This window comes from Rattus norvegicus, chromosome 19, assembly GCF_036323735.1.
Source record: "Rattus norvegicus strain BN/NHsdMcwi chromosome 19, GRCr8, whole genome shotgun sequence".
NCBI lineage: Eukaryota > Metazoa > Chordata > Mammalia > Rodentia > Muridae > Rattus > Rattus norvegicus.
This window is the reverse complement of record NC_086037.1, coordinates 69,997,509-70,024,710: the sequence shown is the minus strand read 5'-3', so window position 1 is coordinate 70,024,710 and position 27,202 is coordinate 69,997,509. Positions and strand designations below refer to the sequence as shown.

The following is a 27,202-nucleotide window of genomic DNA, read 5'->3' as shown; positions in this document are numbered from 1 at the left end:
ACCTTGGCTGCAGTTCCTATACATAGTAACCTTTGCTCCAGTTCCTACACATAGTAACCTTGGCTGCAGTTCCTACACATAGTAACCTTTGCTCCAGTTCCTACACATAGTAACCTTGGCTGCAGTTCCTATACATAGTAACCTTTGCTCCAGTTCCCACACATAGTAACCTTGGCTGCAGTTCCTACACATAGTAACCTTTGCTCCAGTTCCTACACATAGTAACCTTGGCTGCAGTTCCTATACATAGTAACCTTTGCTCCAGTTCCCACACATAGTAACCTTGGCTGCAGTTCCTATACATAGTAACCTTTGCTCCAGTTCCTACACATAGTAACCTTTGCTCCAGTTCCTACACATAGTAACCTTGGCTGCAGTTCCTACACATAGTAACCTTTGCTATAGTTTCTACACATAGTAACCTTTGCTATAGTTTGTACACATAGTAACCTTTGCTACAGTTCCTATACATAGTAACCTTGGCTACAGTTCCTACCCATAGTAACCTTGGCTGCAGTTCCTACCCATAGTAACCTTTGCTACAGTTCCTACCCATAGTAACCTTGGCTACAGTTCCCACACATAGTAACCTTTGCTCCAGTTCCTATACATAGTAACCTTTGCTATAGTTTCTACACATAGTAACCTTTGCTACAGTTCCTATACATAGTAACCTTGGCTACAGTTCCTACCCATAGTAACCTTGGCTACAGTTTCCACACATCCTATACATATTAACCGTTACTACAATTCCTGCACATAGTAACCCAACCCAAACCCAGCAGTGAGCTGTTCTCTGAGAAACTTGCAGCTCCACTAGAACCTTCTCAGTAGTGTGAGTGTGTGAATGTGACCACACACCTCTGCAGGTTCCCCAAGCCCAGGCCATCTGAAATGCAGCTGCCAAGAGCAATATGCCAAACTGAAAATCCAGCAGATGCACAGAGCTGAGGGCCTCCTCTAAACGCAGTGATGATCACAGAGCTGTGCACTGCTGTTTGGTGTCATACACCCAAACCATCATGCATCCCCATGGGGGTAACTGATAAACACAGAAGCAAGAATGTGGGGGCTGGAGAGATGGCTCAGTGGTTAAGGGCACCGACTGCTCTTCCCTAGGTCCTGAGTTCAAATCCCAGCAACCACATGGTGGCTCACAACCATCTGTAATGAGATCTGATGCCCTCTTCTGGTGTGTCTGAAGACAGCTACAGTGTACTCATATATATAATAAATAAATAAAATATTAAAAAAAAAAAAGAATGTGAAGCAAGGGGACATGGAGCCAGGGAAGACACAGCTAGGGGACATGGCGGTACGAAACACGGAATCATAAAATGTGGAGGCTGGAAGCTGACTCAGTGACTTGAAAATGAAGGCTGACCACCACACAGACTTTGTTCATCGCCATCACTTTCAGTCTCGCCTAGTTTTGACCCTGTAGGTTTTGAGAGTCCTTACCTTTCTATCCTTGCTTGCTTTTGTGTTCCTGGCTCCACTGTCTCTGGTCCTGTGTTCCTGGTTCCCTGCTGTCTGGCTTTGTGTTCCCTGGGTTGATTGGTCCACAGCATCCTGTTTAATTCAAACCCTTCAAGGACTGTAGAGATGGAAATCAGGAGGGATGACAAACGAGCAGTGACTTGATAGTTGTCTACTGATGGTTTGGGGTTGACCAGATGTCCATATGGACAAGCTCTACATTTAGTTCATATCTCCCAGAAATATGAAATCCAACCCCTTGGCCTTCTCCCTGGAAACTGCTTGAATCCCAACAGGGAGTCCGGAAGGCTCACCAGCTGTAAACCCAGATCTCCTCAGGCAGCCTGCCGAACCAGAGAAACACATTACCATGCTAATGATGTCCTATTTAAATTCTAGCCTGATTACTCTGTGTGAAATCTCTTCCCTCCACGTTGGTTTCTTTATATCTGAGTTCTAGTATGAAATCAACAGTGTTAATAAAGCACAATACAGAGTATCAAGTCATATACAGGAGATGGAGAAACAGCTGTATAAATCTTAAGGTTCTTTTTTTCCTAGGGAAAAAAATCCCTAAAATTAGTTAGTGATTTTTTTCACCTCACTTTCCCTTATTTAAAAAATATTAGATATTAAAATGCATGCTACATAAAGGCTGCTGGTTCAGGGGATGTAGAGGCCACTTTTCCATTTTGCCCCATTCTACTAAACACTCCTCAGAATTCAAGTGTGTGACTTGATGTCTCCAAACTAAAGTCTTTCTTCCTCTCCTCTTCACAGGAGTATCTCACCGTAACAGAAGCCTATGGATTCGAAGGCAGCAGCCATGTCTGTTGACCTTTGCCCTTGAAACTATATTGTGTTTCTGCCCCTTTCTCGTCACCTCAATCTGAACATCCAACTGGGCTGAGGCTGTTTGGCTGGCAGAGTATACAGAAAGCCAGTTCCAGCACAGCACAAAACAGGTATAAGGAACTGCATGACCCTAATAGCAGCCCTGAGGAGGTGGCTGCAGAAAGATCAGGAGCTCAATATCACCCTCAACTATAGATTGGGTTCAAGACCAGTCTTAACTACAGGAGACCTTGCCTCAAAAATAAAGCAAACCAATAATTATCCAAACGGGACCATGTGGCAAGGACCTTCCTCTAATGAATAAAGATTTCAGGGGACCAATCACTGGGCAAGGAGTAGGTGGGACTTCCAGGTCAGAGAGGGGAAGAGAGGAGGAGAGGAGGACTTGTGGCTTTTTGGATGGAGAGAGAGCTTGGGGTAGAAGATATAATGAACTAGAGGCCCCCAGTTAGATGGTGGATCCTGACAGATCCTTAGCTTAGCTTAGAATGGCTCACTAATTAGGATGTTAGTGGTTGTGCCCAGCGATTGAGTTACCTGTTGATACTAAACTAAGTTTGTGTGGTGTTTACCTTCATGCTGTGTCCCAGCTGAGTTCCAGAGAAAGGTACGGCGGCAGGGCACCCCAGGCAGTCACAGAATTTGATGTGTGGGGCTGGTGTGGTAGCAACCCACCATGGGAATTTATCGAGTCAGGTGGAAAGAGTTTAGACCAAAGGGTCAGAGAGTATGCAGAGATGAGACCACCCCACCGGTGCCATGTGACCCACCAGTGCCCAGAGTAATGTGGGACGGTGCCCTTTTTTATTATTTAACACAACAGGACCACACCATTATCTTCCAGAAAGTCCCCCTTGTCACTGTTCTCAAGGAGATCTGAGGTCTGCACCCACAGTCCAAACCAAGGAAGAAAGAACAAACACTTTACATCACTCTTCTCCTCACCGAAAGTGAACAGAGGCTTGTGGCCCAAGGCCACCATGCTGGGTTCTGGGATAGCCCAGTAAGACTTAGAAGCAGCATGTCACTCCTCAGTGAATGCACAAGCTAGCCAGGGACAGGAGGCACAAGGACGTCTCCATGGTGAGACAGGTCAGTCCATCTCGGATGGCTATCAGAAATGCTTCCTACCAGTAAGAGCCCTCTGCATGAACAACACTGCTGATTGGTCCTTGGACGAGAAAAGTTTTCCTTCTTCTGCAGAAAGAGAATCCTAGAGCTTCGAGGGGCACTTGGTTGCCCAGAATAAGGACAGCTTCCGTCATCCTTGCAGCTGACTGCCTTCAGGTACCAAGGTCAAGGCCAGAACAATGACAACAGGAAAGTCATGGGAAGCTGTGAAGGAACAGCTATGGTTTGCCTTTTGCCTCCTGGCTGGATCTGGCATCATCTCATGAAGGAACTCAGAACAAGAGAGCTCACGTCCCTGGGCTTAAGAGTCACTCTTCCATCCCAACACGACTCTCTTTGACCCTTGCAAACACTGTTAAAAATCACGTTTTTAAACATTTTGTATTGGGGTGCAGATATAGCTTAGTAGTAAGCACTAGGACCTGAGTTCAATCCCCGGAGCCCACATAAGAAGCTGGGTGAGATGAGGCACACTTATAATCCCAGGCTCATGGAGGCAGAGAAGGGAGGACCCCTGGGGCTTTCTGGTCAGCCAGTCTAAGCAAATCGGCAAGTTAGAGGAGATCTTAAAATACAACCAAGTCAAAGGTGCCTGAGGAGTGGCACCCAAGGTTAGTGTCATAACAGTGCTCACGTCTGAGTTGTTTTTTTTTTTTTTCCTTTTCTTTTTTTTTTTTTTCCGGAGCTGGGGACCGAACCCAGGGCCTTGTGCTTGCTAGGCAAGCGCTCTACCACTGAGCTAAATCCCCAACCCCACACGTCTGAGTTTTATCTTAAGATATTTTATCTGGGGCTGGGGATTTAGCTCAGTGGTAGAGCGCTTACCTAGGAAGCACAAGGCCCTGGGTTCGGTCCCCAGCTCCGAAAAAAAAAAAAGAACCAAAAAAAAAAAAAAAAAAGATATTTTATCTATGGGCTGCATAGATGACTCGGCAATTAAAAACATGTACTGCTCTTACAAAAGACCTCAATTCAGTTCTCCTACCCACATCTGGTGATTCGCCAGTGCCTGGAGCTTTAGTTCCAAGGGATCCAACGCCCTCTTCTGGCTCCTGGGTGCACTGCACTCAGTATGCGTATAACCCTCTCCCCACAAATGGCTCACACAGTTGTTGGTCTTTTTGTTTTTTAATTTTAAGGCCTAGGAAACAGGTATGTGGCTCAAGACTGAAAAGATTGTGGTGCAGTGCATCACGCCCATACAGACCCAGCTCGCCTTTCCTGCTTGCCTAAGCTACATTTGACCTTGAGCACAGAGTTCCTTCTGACTTGCCACCGCCTCTCAAGATCCAAAAGCAGCTGAGGCCAGGCTACGGCCTGGTTTTATTGCATCTCAATGGGTGAAAGCTTCAGTTCACACAGGAATTTGTTTTCTATTTAGTTTTAAGTCGCGTTAGTGTGCATCGGTCTCTGCATGTGCGTACATGTGCGTGCAGTACCTGTAGACACCAGAAGAAGGCGTCGCACCATGAGAACTGAAGGACAAGCACAGGTGCTCTGCAAGGCTGCTTCTTCTTCACCATTAAACTATCCCCTGGGCCCCCAGAAACTCACTTAGAATTTCCTTGTTACCTACGTTCTTACCAACACTTGGATTGTTCGCTTGAGTAATCCAAAGCCACGCTTGTAAGCAAACACGCAGGGTGAGGGTGGCTGACCCAGCAAAATGCTAGCACAAATGAAGCACAAAAGATTCCCTGCCACGAGCCATCTGCAATTCAGCCGTCTCCTGTAACAATCCCCAGTCCCCCTTGTTTATGTTTTATTCATCATCTTGAAAGTATTTAGTGAAGTAACAATGATGAGATTCAAAATTACCCGCACTGCATTTTTTTTTAAAGATATTAACGGCTTTAAGAGCTCACTCGCCATTCAAATGAAAATATCATCGGGTTAGATTCACTCAGATCTGTTTATATCTCCTCTATTCTTCCATATAATCCATTCCTCCGTTTTGTGTAAAAACTGAGTGGTAACACTATGAAACGTTTCGGGTTCTCTTATTCATCGACTTTTAAAAACAAACAACAAAGTCAATAGCAAAGGTCTTCTGGAGCTCTCCCCTGCTCCACTCTGTCATGACAGAAGGAGCCTGCAGGGCCTGGGACCCTGGAGCTCCCGCAGCACTGTGCTAATGGATACTCCACACACAGGCTAGGGCTGCATACGACAAGATAAACAAATAAACAGAAGGTCTGGCCTTTAAGAGAGAAAGGGATGGGTGAGGTTGCTCAATGGGTAGAGACCTGTGCAAGCTTGGTGTGCCCCTGTGAAGATGGGTGGAGAACTGACTCCTGAGGGTTGCCCTCTGAGCTCTGCGTGACCAATGTGAAAATAACATGCAGAGAGAGAGAGAGAGAGAGAGAGAGAGAGACTGACTCTCCGACCCTTTCCTCTCTCTGACCCCCTTTGCTTATTCTGACTCCTTTCTCCCTCTCTTCCATCTCCCCCGCCACCTTCTCTGTCCCCTCCCTTTCTCTGCCTCTATTCCCTTCCCATGCCCCCAAATGAACTCTATTCTATTCTAAAACCAGGGAAGCCGGGAGAGAGCTCAGTGGTTAAGAACAATGGCTGCGGGGCTGGGGATTTAGCTCAGTGGTAGAGCGCTTACCTAGGAAGCGCAAGGCCCTGGGTGGTCCCCAGCTCCGAAAAAAAAAGAACCAAAAAAAAAAAAAAAAAAGAACAATGGCTGCTCTCACAGAGAACTGGTAATTTTGTTTCTAACACCCACAAGGTAATTCTAACACCAGCTCCAGGGCATCTGGCGCCCTCTTCTGGCCTCTGCAGGTACTACACTAACATGCACAAACACACAGGCACACACACACACACACACACACACACACACACACAGACACACATACAGAGACACACACAATTTAAAATAAAAATTAAATATTTTAAAAAGAAAATTAAAAGAGTCAAATGAAACAATAATGCTCTGCTCTGAGCTATTGAGCCAGCTGAGGCTTCATTGGCAAGAGACACCACGATCACTGACCATCTGATTGGAACAGGGAGGGAACAACAGTGCACATAGTTCAGGAGAACTTTAAAAACTGGTCTGCTCATCCTACAGTGGCAGGCCTAACCCTGACAGCTGGCGGTACGGTTCCTTGTTCAGACTTTGAACACTGATCCCCCCCCACCCCAACATCAATGTGAGGGATGGTCTGTTAAGTGAACACAGGGCATACAGTATGTTGGCCCTTCTGTAGGGCCAGCACCAATGTTGCCTGTGTCCTTCTCCTAGGGAGAAAATCAACCCTCAGAGGACACCCCAACAGAAGAGCCACCATCTAGTTCCTTCTCAGTCCCCCAGTGTCAGCCTGTAGCCTGCATCCTGGAAGACTGAACCAAGGGAGAACCTCCCTGGGGATGGGGGGGTGACGCAAGCTATAGCCACTGTGTCCACCAGCAAATGCAGAGCAGAAAAGGTCAGAGAAAGGCAAAGTAAAAGCTAATAGGTGACCCTACCCTGTTATCCAAGGCTCTGCCAGCCATGTCCCCCATGAACTGTCTGGGTGGTGTTCTGTGACACTGTCACACTAAGGCGATCTAGCCACAGGATCCAAGGTCAGCACTACGCTGCCCCGAGGCTTTGTCTGGGGCCCACTACTCACTGTGGGCGGCTTCCTGGAGGGCCAGGTCCTGCCTGCACCTGAGGTAGTCCTCTTTGACGCTGCCCAGTCTTCTCGTGTTCCTGGAGCTGAGGGCCAGCAGCCTGCCCAGGAACATCTCTAGCCCTTCCCGCTCCGATGACACGGCCCAAATCTCCTCTGCGAGCTCCTTGGCTGTAGAGAAGCAGCTTCCTGTGGCACAGCGGGGGACAGAGGAGGGAAGGGTTTGTGTGTGTGCTTCTTAAGTAATATTTGTATTCTTCGAAAGCTTCGGACATTTCTATAACGCATATTGGTCGTATCTGTCCACCACTATATCCGTTGACCTCCCTCTGTTACCCACACCATGTCTTCCTCCCAACTTCCCGTCACTTCATTATTAATGACCCCTGATTAGTGCTGTCCATAGGCACACGGGTGTGAAGGCCACCCGTCAACCAGAGCATGAGCAACCTGCCTCCTTCCCAAAGGAGAATGATTCTCCCTCCCTCGGCAGCCCTATCTACTAGAACCTCCTCCAGCGGGGTGGAGCCTCCTCGGTACCTCCCCACACACGCTGGTACTTTCTGCAAATTAACTGTGAGATTCTCAAGTGTGAGCACCAGGGATGACGGTATCCTGCTGCGACACCAAGAGGCTGGGTAGAGCTGGAAGTTCAGGGCCTCTGCAAATGACACAGAGATGTCCAGTAGGACCAGGGAAAGTCCCTGGTATCACTCCACCCAACACCCAAATGTCCAAGGATAGGCACAGCATGCACAGTGGAAAGGCACTGGCCTTTCAATTAGAGTGGGGATAAATTAAGCCCTTCCCCCTTATCAAAATCCGAAACATATTTGGTGGCTAATCTTGACACAGCTGGGAAGGGGGAGCCTCGATTGAGACATTTACTCCATCAGGTCAGCCTGTAGGCATGCTTGCAGGAATATTCCTGATTGATAATGGGTGTAGGATGTCCTGGCTGACTCCTGTGGTGCCACCCGTGGACAGGCTGTACTGGCTGATAAGAAAGGTAGCTGAAAAGGTTGGGGATTTAGCTCAGCGGTAGAGCACTTGCCTAGCAAGCGCAAGGCCCTGGGTTCGGTCCCCAGCTCCGAAAAAATAAAAGAAAAAAGAAAGAAAGGAGGAAAGAAAGAAAGAAAGAAAGAAAGAAAGAAAGAAAGGAAGGAAGGAAGATAGCTGAAAAGCAAGCAGCGCTCCTCTGTGATCTCTGCTTCAATTCCTGCCTCCAGGTTCCCGCTGGAGCTCCTGCCCTGGCTGCCTTCAGTAACGGTCCGTCTGTCCGTTGCATTTGGTCAGCGTTCAGCGTTCTCGTCACAGCTGCAGAGGCCCTCACTAAAGCAACACGAGAACAAATGAGCGCACTTGGCATAACTGCGGTGTGAAATATGGTTGTAATAACACCTGCATCGCAGGTGGCTGCGGGGACCCACAGGTGGCTGGGGGCGTAAGAAAGAAAAAGCCATAAAGCCCTGAAGGAAGTGTATCAAAAGCAGAGAGGTCAGGTACAAGAATCAGCCCTGTGTCTAAACAGCAGCAGCAGCCCACGGTGAGACAATCTCTCTGAAATATAGTTTACAACGTATCTTAGGACTAAGAAGTATCGTAGGGGTGAGTTTAAAGGACCCTAGGCAGGCCTGGGAACTGCTTTTGAAAACCCACCGAGAGGAAATAAGACTTAAATGATTGCAGAGATAAGCTATAAATGTCCACTGGAAAACTAGGAACTCCTAGGGTCTCAATTTGCCCCAGATTGATGCATAGATTTAATACAATTCCTATCAAAATTTTATGAGGCCTTTTGGTAGAAGTGAATGGGCACATCCTAAAATATAAAAGGAAACGCGAAAACCTAGACAAGCCAGGGCCATCAAACAGTCTGCATTTAAGACACGAAGCTATTGCTTCCATAAATCAAGACGGAGAGCATCCGAAACCAAATTGGCAACGAACTACAACAGAAGTCCAAAAACTGGGCATGTCCTCCAAAAGCCAACTGAGTCAGAGCAACGGCAAGGGAAAGACACTTGGCTCCGCAGATGCCGCCAAGCAACCGGTTATCTATGAGGGGGCAATGGGAAACCTGACACACGCACACCTCGGAGCACTCACGAATCACCTCAGGGGCAAAACAAAGTTAAAACTGGGAAGCTACGAGCAGGAAATAAGAACACGCAAGGGACTGGAACAGGCTGAGCCCTGCAGAGGACAAAGCAGGACCACCAAAGAAAACCCCTGATAAATGGGCTTCATCCGGAGACAAGCTTCATTCAGCTCATCACAAGAGGCTGGGCAGGGAAGCTGGACACAGACACCTGCAATCCCAGCCCTTGGAAGGTGGAGCAGGAAGATCAAGAGTTCAAGGCCTGCTTTGTCTACACAGCACGTTTTCAGTCAGCCTAGGCTACATAAGACTGTCAAAAGTAAAGAGATTTTAAAAAGACAAAATCAGAATAAAGGGGAGGGTGGGTAAGGGAACGCAAAAGAGGGGGGAGGGGAGGGGGTGGAAGGGGAGGAGAGGAGGGGAAGGAGGAAGGGAGAAAAGAGGAGAGAAAGGAGGGGAGAGGGGAGAGGCTGAGAGGAAGGGAGAGGGAAAGGGAAGAGGGGAGGGGAGGGTGAGAGGGAAGGGAGAGGGAAGGAAGGAGGAAAGGGAAGGCAGAGGGAAGTGTGGAAGGAAAGGAGAGAGGCGGAGGGAAGAGGGGGAGGGAAGAGGGAGAGGGAAGGGAGTGGGGAAGTCAAGTCAAACTGGGACAAATTATTTACTACAGACAACTGACAAAGGATTCAATTTTACAACTCAACAATTAACAGAAATAACAGCATTAAACCCGAACAAAGACTCCCGGGCCTTTTACAAAGGGCCACATGCAGATGGCCGACACACAGATGAAAATGTGTTAGACAATACTAGTCACCGGGAGTGCAAACAAAAGCCGCAGAGCCATATCAACCCATTCAAATGGTCTAGAGCAGCTAAACTGAGACCCATCCACACTGGCAAGTGAGAAAAATTCCCCCAACCCTCAAAATGCAAGGAGGTGTAACCCCACAGAAAACACTTCTGCCAGTTTGTCCTAAAGTTAAACCTACCACTTGGTCCAACAAGTCTCCATTTAGAGGTGTCCACAGAGGACTGAAGACATCAACCCCAAACACTCACATTTGACAGCTCCTGGTGGCCTTACTCCAGCCTCTGGCAAGGCTCTCAGTTCCTGTAAGCAACCCTAGTGAAACTCACTGGTTCGCCAAGAAAGGGAGGAAGGAACGCAGGGAGGGAGGGAGGGGAAGAGGGCAGGCACTGGAAACATGGGAACTGGAGCCCTGGCTGTTCTTGCAGAGGACTGTGGTTCAAGTCCCAGCACCCTCGTGATGGCTCACATCTGCAACTCCAGTTCTAGGAGATCAGGCACTCTCTTCTGGTCTCTACAGGCACACATGTGGTTCACAAACATGCATACAGGCAACACACACATACACTCGAACATTAGAGGGCTCTTTAGAAACAGGTTGATCAGTGTGGATGTGGACATGAGAGGACAAGGGGGGTGACCATGATCAAATGCACGGTATACATGTATGAAAATACCATAACGATCACATTATTGTGTGGTGGTTGGAGACACTGGGCCACCATGGGACTGAGATGTGTGTGTTTTGGCATGATGGCAGCCTGCCTTGGGAACTAGATGGGAAGACAGACTGTTGCGTGCCAGATCTAGTGCAGGATAAAAGAGAACATTTTTTCTTTATAATTTTACAGCAACAATGGATGTCTCCTGAGCAAAACCTGAGGTTGATCTCCAGCCCCTCACACGCACACACCACAAACACAAACAAACAAAAAAACTTGAAGCAGGGCACCAGTCTAGCAGAAAACCCTCCCAGAGTCATCGCTTGAAGGAAGAGGTTGCAGCCCACGGCTCTGCTAACTCGGAGGATGGAAGCTAAGTGGAAACAAACATCCACCTCTGAGCTTGACACCCACAGAGATCTCGGAAGCCTTTGACGATGAAGATGAAGTCGTCTGAGCAGACCCTTAACCGATGTATTATCCTTTCAAAGGGATGGCGTGTGATCGTCCTCGAGCCGAAACGCATGTGAAGAAACTCTTTCAGTGCGTACAATGAGGACTCTGAACCGAAGGACGGCCTCATTGTTCAGCTGACAGCAACGTTTCTTTCTCCATAGTGTGTAACACACGGCGCTTATGTTCACTGAAATACGCATTATTATCCTGACTTCACGGCTGAGATCTAGAGAACCTTGCTGAAGGCTGCACAGGGATGAACCATGGGGCAGGTTTCTAGCCCAAGCTTCTATCCGAAACCCCTCCCCCTAAATACTGCACTGGTTAGTCGAAGAGGCTGATGTCAGACCAACTAAATGCTACAGATATCCACGGGCTGTAGGCAGAGGCTGAACACCCGGCATACGCCATTCTGTCCATGAAACCTATGTTCTATGACCCCATAAAGGCCAAGGGAGAGCCAGGCAGTGTCCCAGCCCTCTGAGGAGTGACCATTAAGGTGACACCATTCGCTAAACCCAGGCCTTTCCTTGATCCAATCACTTGAAGAAGTAATGTGGTTCGAGAAATGAACGCTTAACACAGAGAGAATTTGGGTGACTTCCCTCAGAGGCAGGAGCCATCACAAGCTTCTACCCTGCCCCAGACATTACCGTGCACACATCTGCCCTCACAGCCAAGCTTCAGAGACAAGACTTGCTTTGCTGATAAAGGCTCAGAAAGTCAAGGCCAACCCTGGAGGAGTCTCACAGGTGACCCTTCTCAGACTTCCCTTGGGCGTAGTGGGGGGCAGGGCGGGTAGAGTGATCCACAGGGTCTGCTGCGCTCTCTGCTCTTCAGTGAGGTGGATGAATAGAGCCCTTCCATAAATTTGCTAAGACAGCAGTGGGAAGAATTTATCTGGGAGAGGCATGATGTCACCAGCCTAAAACCTCAGTTTAGTTAGGAGAATGGTAGGCCTAGCCTGGGCTACTTGGCAAGACTGGTCTTAAAGTAATGAAATGAATTAGAAATACATTTGAAATAAAGAGGCTACCCAAGCCCACGACCATGTTCCCAGCGTGTGTGGACACTGAGGCTGGCTCTCACCATCTGTCTTTCCGGCATCTCTGAAACACGGCATTTATCTCCCTCTTACAAACAGAGTGGGAGTCATTTTGAGCCATGCTCCTGTTGTAGAGGTCATTATCCCAGAACCTGGTTTCAAACTCTACAGAGCTCGCCCTATGCACACTGTCTCAGTCTTCTTGGTCATCCAAAAATGTGCGTGCTGATGACCGCCTGGGTCTCTTCCTGAAGAACCTCAAGTCAGTGAGTGACCTCTCCAACACAAGAGCCCAGGGGAGTGGGTAGGACATGCATTTTGTCCCTCTCATATCATGTCAGACCATAAACAAATCGTCCCTCAGCTGAGGACACACATGAGGGACGTGAAAAGCCTCCAACCTTGTTTCTCACCCTATAGCCCTGCTGAGCCTGAACCTTCCCTCCAAAGATACTAGGCTGCGGGTTTGGGCAGAAGCCACAGCCATGGAGAATGCAGGCTCTTCTAAAGGACCCGAGTTCAACTCCCAGCATCTACACCAGCATCCACATCAGATGGCATGCGGCTACAGGTGACTCCAGATTCAGGGGACATGACACCCCTCGGCTCTTTGGACACCTATACTCATATGCACAGACTCAGACACATACAGAGAGACAGACAGACAGACAGACAGACAGACAGACACACACACACACACACACACACACACACACAGAGTTGGTTTTTTTTGTTTGTTTGTTTGTTTTTTGGTTCTTTTTTTCGGAGCTGGGGACCGAACCCAGGGCCTTGCGCTTCCTAGGCAAGCGCTCTACCACTGAGCTAAATCCCCAACCCCGAGTTGTTTTTAAAGAAGGAAAATTAGGGCTGCCTGCTTTTCCCAAACACCAAAGCAATGGCCAGGCAGCACAGACTGGAAGGGGTCAAGCCAGAGCTCCCAGGACATCAGCATGAGCTGGCCCAGGACGGACAGGTAGACAGGAAACTATACATTCCTCAGGCAAGAAGCCCTTCAGCCTTAGGGATGCCAGACAGCAGTAGGCGGTTCATCACATCATGGGTCAGACTCTGGACAGGCATAGAAGAGCATGACATAGTCCATTCGACAAAGCCTCCCCGGTTTTATCTGTCACCCAAAGAGCTTAGACGAAAAACCCCAAACCCATCTGCAGGGTGCCATTTAAAGAACCTTCTCTGACTACACATACGTGCACACACCCACATGCAGACACATACACACATATGCACATACACACATAAAATAACTTTTTCTAGAAGTTGTAGAGAGTTCCTGGGCCTCTCAGGACAGAACACTGGTGACAGAGTCGGGGGTGGGGGACTCTGCCTACTGAGCCACACTCTCTTCTTCCCTTGGGTTCCATGGAGAGAAGCTCATCCACCTGTTCTCAGGGGAAGATGTATCGGCCGAGAAAGGCAAAGCCCTAACTCAGAGGCAGAGCGACATTCTGTCTTCTCTCCTCTCTCTCTCTCTCTCTCTCTCTCTCTCTCTCTCTCTCTCTCTCTCTGCAAGCGAGGCCATAACTCCAACTAAGTAATGCAGGAGGCAGTTATGAGGCAGGCCACATGCTCACCCGCCATGTTCTGGGTTGTAAATGCCACACTTGACTGCGTCGGGGACCCAGCAGCTCGTTAGTGGCAGCATTAGTGTTTAACGATGTGAGGAACAGAAGCTGCCAGGCACTGAGCTCCTCCTTAAAACACCACTAAAATCCCATACGTGTAATTATTACACCCTCCCGTTAAATTCCGATTCCTCTAAAGCCAACGGGCTGTGCGTTCATCCAGGTTATAAATCTCAGAGATCTCTTCACTGCTGTCATTTACATAACGGGGCTAAAGATCTATCCGTCACACAGGGGAGTCTGGACTACAGCCACCGGTCTGCTGTTGCTGGCCTTATTTCAAGAACTCATGAGAAGGACATACCCCACAGGCTTGATCCCCCTCCTCTCCCCTGGGTTCCCCTGTGAGTTGCCCCTATACCTGCCTGACACCACTGTTGTGAACATCAAATCAACCAGCAAATTCGAGGTGGGAGTGTTTGAAAACCAGCATCCAAGGGACAGCGAGACCCTGCTACCAAGCCATAGCAGAAACCTGTTAGGAACCACTGGTCTGCCAAGGGTGTGGACGTTCTAAGTCCAGTCTTCTCGTGTGTGTGTGTGTGTGTGTGTGTGTGTGTGTGTGTGTGTGTTCACATCCATGTGTGTGGGAGCATGAGAATGTGTGGGCTTGTCATTATTGAGGCCAGAGGTCAACCTGACCTGTCATTCCTCCCTGACAACACTGGTGCCATGACTGTCATATGGGGTGTGTGTGTGTGTGTGTGTGTTTGTGTGTGTATGATATGTTTGGTGTGTGTGTATGAATGTGTGGTGTGTATATGTGTGCTTATATGTGAGTATGTTTGTGTGTACATATGTGTATGTGTGGTATGTGTGGTGCATATGTGGGGTGTGTGTGTGTTTGTGTGTGTATATGATATGTGTGGTATGTGTATATATAAGAGTATATGTATGCTTATATGTGTTTCTGTGTGTATATGCGTGGTATATGTGATGTGTATGTATGTATGTGTGTGTTTGTGTGCATGTGTGTATGTGAGAATGTTGAGTGTGTTTGTATATATGTGTATGTGTATGTATGTGTGTATATGTGAGTGTGTTTGTGTGTATATATATATGTGTGTATGTATGTGATATGTGTGGTATGTGTATATGTGAGTGTTTGTATATATGTATGTATATGTGTGTATGCTTACGTGTGTGAAAGTGTGAGTGTGTGTGTGTGTAGGCATGAGCTTGAGCCTGGGGCCTTGTACATACTAGGCAATGGCTCTCCCATTGAGTTCCCTTCTCCATCTCTCTAAATCACTTAGGCAGGCATAGAATTCATAGCACAGACCAGGCCTTGAACTTGCAATCCTCCTACCTCGTCCTCCCAGGCAGCTGGGATGACTACACACCCTGGTCAGTGACTGAAATTCCTGAGTGCCTCCGCAATTACCTGATAGGGCCAGCATCTTGGCTTCCAGCAAGGCAGGCAGCCTGGTGTCAAGGTCAGCGAGTCTCTTCCTCAGAGAGCTGCATAGCTTCTCACCTGAGCATACCTACCAAGAGAAATGGCAGGAATCAATGTCTCATGCTCCCGACCAGAAGACAGAGGGGAATGGGGTCTGAGGGGGTTGGGTCTCTAAGTAGCATTGGCAGAGTAAGCAGAAGAGAGGGTTTAGGGAGCAACGAGTTTGAAGAAAAGCAAGAAAGGAAAAGGGGAAAGATAGGGAAGGCAGGAAGAGGGGAGGGGAGAACAGAAAAGGAGGGAGAGGAGGAGTAAGGGGGAGAGAGATGGAGATGGGGGTAGATGAGGAGAGGTGGGAGGAGGGTAGGGGAAGAGAGGGAAGGTAGAGATGAGGAAGGAGGAAGAGAGATGGCCACTGGCATGGCCTCAACACAGCCCTGACCCACACAGGCTGGTATGAGCCCACAGGGAAGCCACAAGCTGTCACTGTCTGCCTCTGCCGTGGTATTTCCCTACTCCTGCCTGAACTCTCAGAACCTCACAACCCTGGGTCAGTTGTTCCACAGTGTCCCTGGGAGAAAGGCCTTGCTGATTTCCCGTGCCTGGCCTTCACCCCAGTCTCCTCCTGCTTCCTCTCCAGCTGACAGCCTCGACCTGTCTCCTCATCTGTCTACGTTGTCCACAATCAGCCCCAGCACACAGTAGGCAGTCCATGAGCAGGACTCTGCCCTGGTACACAGTAGGCAGTTCATGAGCAGGACTCTGTCTCTGGCACACAGTAGGTAGTCCACAAGCAGGACTCTGCCCCGGCACACAGTAGGCAGTTCATGAGCAGGACTCTGTCTCTGGCACACAGTAGGTAGTCCACAAGCAGGACTCTGTCCCCAGCACACAGTAGGCAGTTCATGAACAGAACTCTGCCCTGGCATACAGTAGGCAGTCCGTGAGCAGGACTCTGCCCCGGCACACAGTAGGCAGTTTATGAGCAGGACTCTGCCCTGGGACACAGTAGGCAGTTCATGAACAGAACTCTGCCTTGGCACACAGTAGGCAGTCTGTGACCCAAACTCTGCCCCAGCACACAGTAGGCAGTCCGTGAGCAGGACTCTGCCCTGGGACACAGTAGGCAGTTCATGAACAGAACTCTGCCTTGGCACACAGTAGGCAGTCTGTGAACCAAACTCTGCCCCGGCACACAGTAGGCAGTTTATGAGCAGGACTCTGCCCTGGGACACAGTAGGCAGTTCATGAACAGAACTCTGCCTTGGCACACAGTAGGCAGTCTGTGAACCAAACTCTGCCCCGGCACACAGTAGGCAGTTTATGAGCAGGACTCTGCCCTGGGACACAGTAGGCAGTTCATGAACAGAACTCTGCCTTGGCACACAGTAGGCAGTCTGTGAACCAAACTCTGCCCCGGCACACAGTAGGCTGTCCACGAGCAGGACTCTGTCTCTGGCACACAGTAGGCGGTCAACAAAGATGTGGCTTTAAGCATCGAGATCAGAGGTACCTGCTAAATTTTCTTTATTAGAAGACTCTGAGAAACCCGGAAGGCAGATACTCGCTGGAGAGTCCAAATGAAAGTCAGACAAGTCACTTTTGAGAAGACTTGGGGTTATCCAGTGTCCCCAACACCTCGACTCTACACACGCACCACCTGTTTTTCTTTGAGTTCCAAAAACTACAAAACTCTTCAACCTCATCTCACACCCCGAATTCCGTCAGGTTATCTTTCACGCCGAGATTAAATCACCATCTTTTTTATTTTATTTAAGGCTGAAAGTTCATAGTTATCTGTTACCTGTACTCGGATTAAGGATGAACCTGCATTTTCAGCTCACCCAAAGCACACAGCACAGTTTCTGAAGGGATAAAAGTAGGGGGCTCTTTGGGGAAAGTCCACACAGAATGGAAACCTCCCTGCCCACAAACACTGTTATTTATTACCAAAATAAAAGTACATGAAATCCCATTCAGAACCTGAAAGTTGTTGGTCCATGTGGAGTCTACATCTCGAGGGATACAGTTAATTGCAAACATTTGGCTTATCCGAGATCAAACGGAACCGAAGCAGACCTCACTCAGTCCTAAAACACTCCACCCTTCTCTCCGGGGCTGCTTTTCACTTTCCCCTCTGTGCCTGGGATTTTCAGACCTCATTGCTGACGCTCAGGGGAGCACTGGTCATCCTCTGCACCAAAGTCTATCCCGTCTGCTCGTCCACATGGTCAAAATCATCCATCCTGAGGCTCTTTACGGGTCCTGAGACTTGTCCAGTATTTTAGAACCAAGAACTTAAAGAAAGGCATCTGGGACACCTTCCTCTGGCGCTGTTGTGGTTGGTTCAGGGCCCCGTGACAGACTCCGCCCATCTTACCCATCTACAAACTTCACCTCAGGAACTTCAAAGGCTCACCAGTTAACTCTGTGACGCCACCCAGGGTTCTCAGGTCTCATCTAATATCTCTGATTTTAGTTAACAGTGTCTCTTAATCATAATTAGGTCAGTGTCTCCTTCGCCGAGAAAGCCATAATTCAAGCTGCACCATTAACGTGAAGCCGCCTTTCTAAATTTTCTGATTAAATTGCACACTCTTTCGGTCTCTGCTGGATATAATATAATACCTACCAGTCTCTAGATATCCCAATTATTTCAAACTATTTCCATCTCATTTATCCCTTAATTACCTTTCGGTGACCCACGAGAGTCAAGAAATATAATGAGTGTGAGGAAGGTTCCAACTCACTCTGAAAGTATCGGGGGTTGAGTATGTGTGTGCATGTGCCTGTGTGCATGTGTGTGTGTGTGCATGTGCGTGTGCATGTGTGTGCATGTGCATGTGTGCGTATGTGCGTGTGTGCATGTGTGTGTACATATGCATGTGTGCATGTGTGTGTGTGCATTGAAGAAAGAAAACTGTCAAGCTGAGCGTCGTCCCTCATGGTCACTTGCCAATCTACAGGGGTCAGACTTCCAGGCTCTGTCTCAGTTCCCATACGGCAAGCATAGCATGCTCACGTATGCGCAATGGAATACACGTACCCACCTCAGAAAAATCTCCATGTCTTTCTTATTTACAAATAAAATTAGCCCCTGAGGAACTCATTAACGAATGGGAGTTTTACATTTACATTTTAAAATCCAAGGCACGACTCCTTAATTCGACAGAAAAGTAAAGTCATTATGAGTTGATGGTAAATATCTAAGAGATAGGGTATGCAATGGAGTGAATGCTTGGGTCCCCCCCAAATTTCATATGCTGAAATCTTCAGCCCCGGGGTGATAATGGGGTCCAGTGAGGGCTTTGGGAAGTAACAGGTCCTGAACGTAGAACCTCGAGAAAGTATCAGTGCCCTTAGGAAAGGGCTGGGGGATGGTGGCTCTGCCAGTGAAAGTGCTCTCTTTGTAAACAGGGGAACTGAGCTGGGCCCACAGAACCCAAGTAAGCGGCACATCATGGCACAAACTTGCAATCCCAGAGCTGGAGAAGTAGAGACTAGAGGGTCCCTGGGGCTTTCTGGTTGCCAGTGTGGCTTAATTGGTAAGCTCCAGGCCTCTGAGAGACCCTCCCAAGGAGGTGGGTGGTGTTGTAACACCTGCATATAACACCCACGCTGTCCTCTAGCACGCGCGCGTACACACACACACACACACACACACAATGATAATTATAATAATAATGGTAATAGTAAAGACTGGGAGAGCCCTCCTGTTCTCTTTCTCTCTTTCTGTCAGGCAAAGGCACAGCATGGAGTTGGCCATCTGTCCCTCTGAAGAGATCCCAACACCAGAACCTGGCCATATTGGCACCTGGCGCTCAGCCCTCCAGCCCTGAGAGCTGCCTGGTCTCAGTGCTTTGCAATCACAGCACTCAAAGACAGAGAGAACCCTCCCAGCACTTAGAAAACTACAGTGTCCTCGAGGTCTCTGGTAACCATCCGTCTAGCCCATGGCTGAGCCAGGCAAAACGAGAAACACCTCATTCCTCTCTCTGGGTGAGCAGCCAGAAAGCTCACGGGTTGATCTCAAGCCTTCCCAAGTCTGATGTTTTACAGACATTACCAGTTGCTGACAGGAATCCATCAAACCCTCGACCATTTATGGCCAGAACAAAACTGTCAGGTGTCAGCTTTGGAAACAAGTAAGGGAAGAAAAAGACAAAGAGAAAAGAAAAAATAAATAAGAAAAATGAGTGAACACTACAGCCTTACTAACAGTTCACAGCAGCAGCAGCATGGTTGTATGGAAGACAAGCCATTCAACACGCCTCCCAGAAAAGGTCCAAGCTTCCCTTTCTTCTCTGGCTCTGTGTGTGTGTGTGTGTGTGTGTGTGTGTGTGTGTGTGTGTGCGCACGCGCATGTATGTAGGGGGTGTGTGTACCTGTGTGTGCACATGTATGTCTACCCGCATGTTTATGTGTGTGTGCATGTATATATGTGTGTATGTGTGTGATCATGTGTGTGCAGCCACATGTGTGTGCATGCATATATGTATGTATGTGTGTGATCATGTGTGTGCAGCCACATGTGTGTGCATGCATGGGTGCATGTGAATGTGTGTACATGTATGTGTATATGTGTACAGGTGTGTATGTGTGTGCACCTGCATGTGTGTGTGCATATATGTATGTATGTGTATGTATATTATATATGTGTGTGCACACATGTGTATGTATATGTGTATGCATATGTATATGTGTGTGTACATGTGTGTGTACCTACATGTGCGTGGGTATGTGCATTGTGGGTGCATGAGTGAGCATGTGTGCCTGCATACAACTCTGTGTGTGTGTGTGTGTGTGTGTGTGTGTGTGTGTGTGTGTTTTCAAGTATTTGAATGAGTATGTGTGGAGGCCAGAGGTTAACTTAGGCTGCCTCCCTCAGTTGCTCTCCCCATTTTTCTGACAGAGTCTCTCACTGAGCCCAGAGCTCATGTTTTCTCCAAGCCAGCTGCCAGTGAGCCCCAAGGACCCTTCTGTCTGCCTTCCCCGTGTAGGGATTATGAGTGTGCGCCACAATGCCCGCTCCTTCCGTGGGCTCTGGGAGTGAGACTCGTTTGCATGGCAGACAACTCACTGACTGACCGCTTCCCCAGCCCTGCAGCCTCCCTGTCTCCTCATGAAAACCAAACGATGATATTCCTCCCCAGTCAGAGGCTCCGCTCAGAAGCTACTACTCTATATCCTCAGCCTCTGTGGAACCTCCAGCTCCCGGCGATGGAGTGTTCCCATCCGTCTGCCCACCTCAAAGCAACACCAGGGTGTCTGGTCCCACATCTCTGTCAGGTGTGACCACAGGGGAGGTTTCTAACAGCTAGGTGTGAATGGTTTCTAACAGCTAGGATGCAGACCTTGGCGCTCACCAGGCTCCACTTGGGGAGCACTGTGGGGGGAGTACCGTGGGGGAGCACTATTGGGGAGTACTGTGGGGGGAGTACTCTGGGGGAGCACTGTGGGGGAGCACTGTGGGGGAGCACTGTGGGGGAGCACTATTGGGGAGCACTGTGGGGGGAGTACCGTGGGGGAGCACTATTGGGGAGCACTGTGGGGGGAGTACCGTGGGGGAGCACTATTGGGGAGCACTGTGGGGGGAGTACCGTGGGGGAGCACTATTGGGGGAGCACTGTGGGGGGAGTACCGTGGGGGAGCACTATTGGGGAGCACGGTGGGGGTACCTGCTGTGAAAGTACAGATAGCATGATGGTGAATATTCAGTGGGGTGTTTGTTGAGATGGGGTCTCACCGTGTAGCCTTGAACTGCATGGAATTCACTCTGTAGACTTGGAGATCTGCCTGTCTCTGCCTCCCAAGTGCTGGGACTAAAGTCGTGAGCCACCACACCCAGTTAATATTGATTGATGACTTGACAGGATGTAGAATCACCTAGGAGACCATCTCTGAATATGTCTTCACGATGGGGTTAAAGGTTTGGGAGACCTACCCTCGCTGTGGGCTGCACCATTCCATGAGCTGAGATCCTAAGCTGAATATGAGGAGAGAGAGCTGAGTACCAGCCTTCACACTCTGCTTCCTGTGTGTGGGCATCGTGTGACCAGCTGCCTCGAGCTCCTGCCGCCACGCCTTTCCCCAGTGTTAGATGAACTCTCACACGATGAACCAGAGCAGCCACAGCAGCCTTTCCTCCGTGGAAAGCGTGTTGTCACACGTTGAGAAAAGTAAATAGTGCTGGCAACAAATGATGCTACCAAAATGATCCGAAGAACGGAAAAACAAAAAACAAACCCTTTATCTGCCAACCCACTTCCATTTCTGGGGAGCCTGAACTTGGGCTCCCAGGAGAAGCCAATCACTTCCGTCCTAAAATCTTTGTTTATTCATTCGTTCGTGATAGCATCTTGCTATGTAGCTCAGGCTGGCCTTGAACCCTTGATCCTCCTGCCTCTGCCTATGGAATGTTGAAACTGAAGCCATGAGCCACTACACGCAGCTCTAAACAGGCACTCGGGGCTTCCGTATCATCCTTTCCCAGCCTCTGGACTGGAACCATCCAATCCAAGGTCAACCATCCATTTGGAAGTGGCCATGGGTGGAGACCTCTGTAGAGAGAATATCTTCTGTATTATAAGGATGCATCACTTGTCAATTAAAAGAACCTATAGGACTATGGGAAAAGGTAGACTTGAAGGTGGGACATCCAGGAAGCAGAAAGAATTCTGGGATACATCCAGGAGAGGGAGATTTACCCGTGAAGGTGTGACCAGATGATACCTGAGCACAGGTAACCAGCCACATGGCAGAACTTAGCTCGGAATAAATAGGTTATATTAAGTTATGATCCAATCAGGGAAGAGCCTAACTATAAGGCCAAGGTATTTGTAAACATATTTTGAGTCTGAGTCTGAGTCTTATTTCTGGGAGCCTGGGGCCAGAACCCCATCCCAGACCTAACATCAACAGACCTCCTTAGAGTCTGCAGGTCCTCCTCCCTAGCTTTTCCTCTCTGCCTCAGCCTGGCAGACAGCTCCACAAAGTCCGCTTCCTCTAAAGCCCTTGGCGATCTGGATGCGAAATTAGGTCAGAAGAAAATGGAAGGAGGGTGGGCTTACCTGCTCAGTGAGTTCTCTAACAGCCAGGTCGAGTGACTTTGTCCTTTCCCGGAGGCTAGAGGAATTAGAAAAGAGCATTGGTCTTCTTGTTCCATATGTAGGCGGAGCTCTACATATAAGACACTCCCAAGAGAACCTTCCATCACCCAAGGACTGAGGAGGAGGAGGGGGAGGAGGAGGAGGGGGAGGGGAAGAGGAGGAGGAGGAAAGGGGGAAGAGAAGGGGGAGGAGGAAGAGGAAGAGGATGGTGACACTTGTCTGGATTGGCATGGCCATGGAAGTAACATATGGCTAGGAAGTAGATCCCTCGATCTAAATATACTCTACTTAGGCCTCCATTAAAATCTGTCTCCAGGGGCTGGGGAAGTGGCCCAGTCAGGACAGTGGTTGCCACACAAGCATGAAGACCTGAATTCGATTCCCAGAACCCACACAAATAATCCAGGCACAGTGGTATACACTGTGCCAGCACTGGGGAGGTAGAGACAAGAGGGTCCCTGTGGTTCACTGCCAGCCATGCCTACTTGGTGAGTTCCAGGCCTGTCACAAAGACAGGTGAGCCAGACAGAGCAGCACACACTGTACCCCAGCACGTGGGAGGCAGAGACAGGTAGATCTCTGTGGATTTGAAGCCAACCTACTCTACATAGAGAATCTCATGCCAGCCAGGGCAAGCACAATCTGTCTTTATTCCCAAAGTAATAGTGGGAGGAGCCACCTGGTTGCAGGAAGCCTGAGCCCTGTAACCAGCTTCCTAAAGGAGTGGGTCATATCGGCAGGGAACCATTGGCATCTGAGTGGGCCACACTGTCAACAATTCGAGGCAATACCAGTCCCTCTGCACTGAGCCTCAATGAGAGCAAACAGATTCATATTTCATATTTCTCAAGCATGTCTAAGTCAGCCGGAATTCTTCCTCCCATGTGTGTCCAACCTGCAGTCCACTGGGATAGCTGTGAGCACCCCAACACATATTATCGAGTTACTTAAAACGTTATGGGAATAGTTTTTGGAAATTGCTGTATCAACCTTGTAGGGAACAACATCTCCCACAAGGCTAATGGCTGGACATGGCCTTCTTTTTCTACCACTTCTCCTCATGTGCTCCTTCATTCATGCACTGTCTCCCCAAACCATGATGGAGTATAAGTTCCCTGTAAGCAGCATCTACCTGTTGGATCCACTCCCTCATGAGATGGGTCCAGAGCTTCTTAGGCAGGCACTCTGTCAAACCTTGGGCGTGCGTGAACGTGTGAGGCTACAACCAGGATCCGATTTCTCTGGGTTGAGATCTACACAAGAAATTCATGCCAACAGCATCCAGGACATAAAGCAAGACACACTAATGACTGCAGTGGGAAAAGGTCAATGCTGGGGGTGGGGGATATCCAGTAAAAAGGGTTCATTTGGCTTACACGGTCACCACTGAAGGAAGTCGGTGCAGGAGCTCACACAGGGCAGGAACCTGGAGCAGGAGCTGATGCAGAGGCCATGGAGGAGTGCTGCTTACTGGCTTGCTCCCCATAGCTTGCTCAGTCTGGACCAGTGGCACCCAGGGATGGCACCACTCACAGTGAGCTGGGGCTCCCCTATCAATGACTAATTAAGAAAATGCCCTGCAGCCCCAACTTACGGAGGCATTTTCTCAACAGAGGCTCCCTCCTCTCCGATGACTCTAGCTTGTGTCAAGTTGACAAAAAGCTGGCCAGCACAGAAAGTGAGGGGTGGAATGGAGTAAGGCCCACCCAAGAATAGGAAGAGGACCAAGTCAGTAGGAAGAAATGCTTGTGTTTATCTGATCTCGGCAGTAGGCAAGTAACTGTCGGCCATCTTTAGAATACTTGGCATGATTGATGTTTAGACTATTCATGGTGGATGATGGAGGCCAAGTTATGGCTGGTATGATGCTCCAAGGTAAGGAGCTTCTGGTTTGGGCATGGACCTGCTTTTGCAAGGACCAACAGGAAAGAAGCGTCTCTAGTTTTAATGGAGTGGCACTCAGAGATGCTTGGAGGATGGAGTCTGAATATGGCTGAGTCAGGCAGAAGCGTCAATTGGAAGGGGTCACAGGGTCTAGGAGCCTGCAGAGAGCTAGGATCAGAAAAGAAGGAAGAGGTCTAAGAGAGCAGGCACACTTGGAGCAATGAGAACACCCTGTCTAGAACCCACCATCCCACGGACTTGTGCCTTGCTCATTCTTCCAACACCTCGGGGCAGTCAGTCATCCAGAGCTCAGACTGCAAGACACAGTCTCTGCCCTCAACCACTCATGGCTGGTAGGAGGGCAAGATAGTGTGGCAGGTGCAAGAGGGAGTACAGGGGGGCCTGCTAGAGAAAAAGATCCCAGTTTCCAGGATCTATGCTGGGGTTGGGAAGTCGAGAACAATCTTCCACAGCGGGGATTGCAAAAGTATAACTAAGAGGTAAGCTACCATCAGTCGATGTGTGCTGGGGGTCCTTCTCCAGCTATCAAAACAACCAGGGATGTGATTTGTACACTTTTGTGGTTTCTGAAGTCTAGGCAAGCTAGGCACCTGCTGGTTAATCTCATGTGGAACTCACTTGACCAAATGAGGGGACACTGGTGAGAGTAAAATCAACCCACAGTGAGCACAGACCAGGGGCGAGGCAGGAGGCGACATCCTCTTCTGAGTCACAGGTCACCATCTGGCAAGTGTGGTTGCACAGATAGGTTCAGGCTGGAAGCCTGGAACATTCCAGACCTTGGCCGGATGGAGACAGGTCATTTAAAGGAAGGTGTATCTGGGGGTTGTTGAAGAATTGTAACCCCAACATGGCTGCTCTGGCAAAGGATCGCATCCAAAGACATAGGTCTGTGTGGTTTGGCTAGAATACAGACACGTCCTTAGTACATACCTTTAACCCTCTGGCTAGAGTGCAGACAAACCCTTAATACACACTTTTAAGGTAAAATTAGATTGTGGAAGGAAGCAGCCATGCTTGAAAGAGATGTCTAATTAAGGAGCAGACAAGTCGACACATCAGAGAAAGATCTGACAGACTGAATCAGAGATAGGAAACACTCAGCTCTCCAAGACCAGACAAGAAAGAGAAACTGTTTAAGAGCAGCACAGGGAGAGTGAGTCAGTCAGGAGTCATTGCGGTGTGTGTAGTGCAGTGAAATTGGGTTTGTGAGCTCATGCAGTTCAGTGCAGGGCAGCAGGGGCAGCTGACGTCAGAGGATAAGAAACAGCCAGAGAGTAGAACAAATTGCCAGAGTTAGTTTGAGGCAGAACAATTCCGTGAGGCGCTGGGAGAAGCCAGATTGAATCAGCCACCTGTGGGTGGAGTTCGAGCCATAACAGCTGACTTGAACCAGCCAGCCAGAGTTCACAAAGAACTAGAAAGGGTGAGCTTAATCAGCAGTAAGCCCAGGAGAAGACAGTTATGTCAGGTGAATGAAAGATACTTTTTTTTTTTACAGAGTATCAGCTTATGTGGAGAGCAAGACAGGATAGACCACTTGGGCTGCTGGAGAGATCCCGGCAGAACCTGTGAAGTTCTAGACTCCGTGCTGGCTCTGGAGCCTGACATCCACACTTGTAACCCTTGATCCCCAGTTGTTTTTCTTTCCTCTGCCAGGCTCATGGGAGTTGATTCAAATCCTACATGTTTGTTTGCTTGGTTTTTTTGACAGGGGTCCACCTAGATCTGGCTGGCCTTGAACTCACTCTATAGCTCAGAATGACTTTGCAATCCTGACCCTTGTGTCTGGGTCCCGAATGCAGGAATGACAAGAATGCACCACAACATGTCTGTGGCACTAGCATCAAACTGAGGGCTTGCTGCCACTATTCAAGTTCCAGCTGAGTGCCATCCCCAGGCCATTAGATGGAACCCTCCAAATCAGTGGATCTCCACATAACAGAACCTTTGAGCATTGAATAGCACAATATAAGTCTTCCCGAACACACTCAGAAAGCAGCTCATGGATTTACACATTAAAACAGACAGCAGGCTCTCTTTCTGAGTCTAAAGCTGAGCTGGCCTCCAGGACAGCACCTTTAGCAAATGTCCCACATCCCCAGTGAAAAAGAAGGCCAGGTACCACCTCTCCAGGGCTGGACTCAGTTCATTACTCTGGGCTCTGCTCTGCCCTTCTCCTAGGAGGAAAATGAGCCTCGACTCAAACGTCTCCCTGAGAGGATGAGGCAGTGATGCGAGTAATTGAATGCATTGTTTTATATCTGATTTGATTTATATTTAATTTATTTAATTTATGCTATATTACTTTTTTCAGTAGATTTATTTTCCTAATTATGTGTTGCTCTGGCTAATATTAACAGTACTTGTGTCCCCAGGGGATGCGCAAAATGGAAGCAGCAGGGGTGGGGGAGACTATGAATCATCCGTGTAGATGACACCAGCAGTTTTTAAGCTATTTTTAGTAGTAAGACTCTCCGAGACCATATCATTTCACAGAACCCGAAGTGCAGCAGAGATAACAAGAGGATCTGGTCTAACAGGACACGAGCGTCGGAAGTACAGTAAGGAACATTAATTAGCTCCGCCCACATCTGGTGCTCCGCCCACAGCTGGTGCTCCGCCCACATTTGGAGCTCCACCCACATCTGGTGCTCCACCCACATTTGGTGTTGCAACCACCACACTACGGTCCCCTGGAGCAGGAATAGCAGTTGGAAATACATTATACCAGTTCCATCTTGACGGGAGTTCCATGAATGTCAGTAACAAAGCTTGTCCCTGTGTTTCACTAAATAACATACTGAAGTGTAATGAATGAGAACTGTTCCCTCAGGTCTGGGCGTGAAGACGCCTGCCTATAATCCCAGCATCTGGAAGGTAGAAGGAGAGGTGTCAGAAGTTCAAGTCCCTCCTTGGCACATTTGAGGCCCAGTCGGGCTATGTGAGATCGTCTCTCAATCAACAAAGGAACCATGAACTAACTACCCTT

At 48.8% G+C, this 27,202-nt stretch overlaps 1 protein-coding gene across 13 annotated transcripts in view; it reads right to left on the bottom strand.

The window, feature by feature from the left end:
• The window catches only part of Disc1 (DISC1 scaffold protein), a 209,423-nt gene that overhangs the window by 96,260 nt on the left and 85,961 nt on the right, over positions 1–27,202 (bottom strand). For 7 of the 13 annotated variants that reach the window (XR_010060004.1, XR_010060005.1, XR_010060008.1 and 4 more), the window contains exons 7-9: positions 22,267–22,321; positions 15,185–15,287; positions 7,089–7,277 (exon numbers count right to left, since the gene is read on the bottom strand). Coding sequence is in view for 8 of the 13 variants with exons in the window: in XM_063278075.1 (XP_063134145.1) it covers positions 7,089–7,277; positions 15,185–15,287; positions 22,267–22,321 (347 nt within the window). In the remaining 5 variants the exon portion in view is untranslated. The other 6 variants (XR_010060006.1, XM_063278076.1, XM_039097793.2 and 3 more) reach the window with 3 other exon arrangements.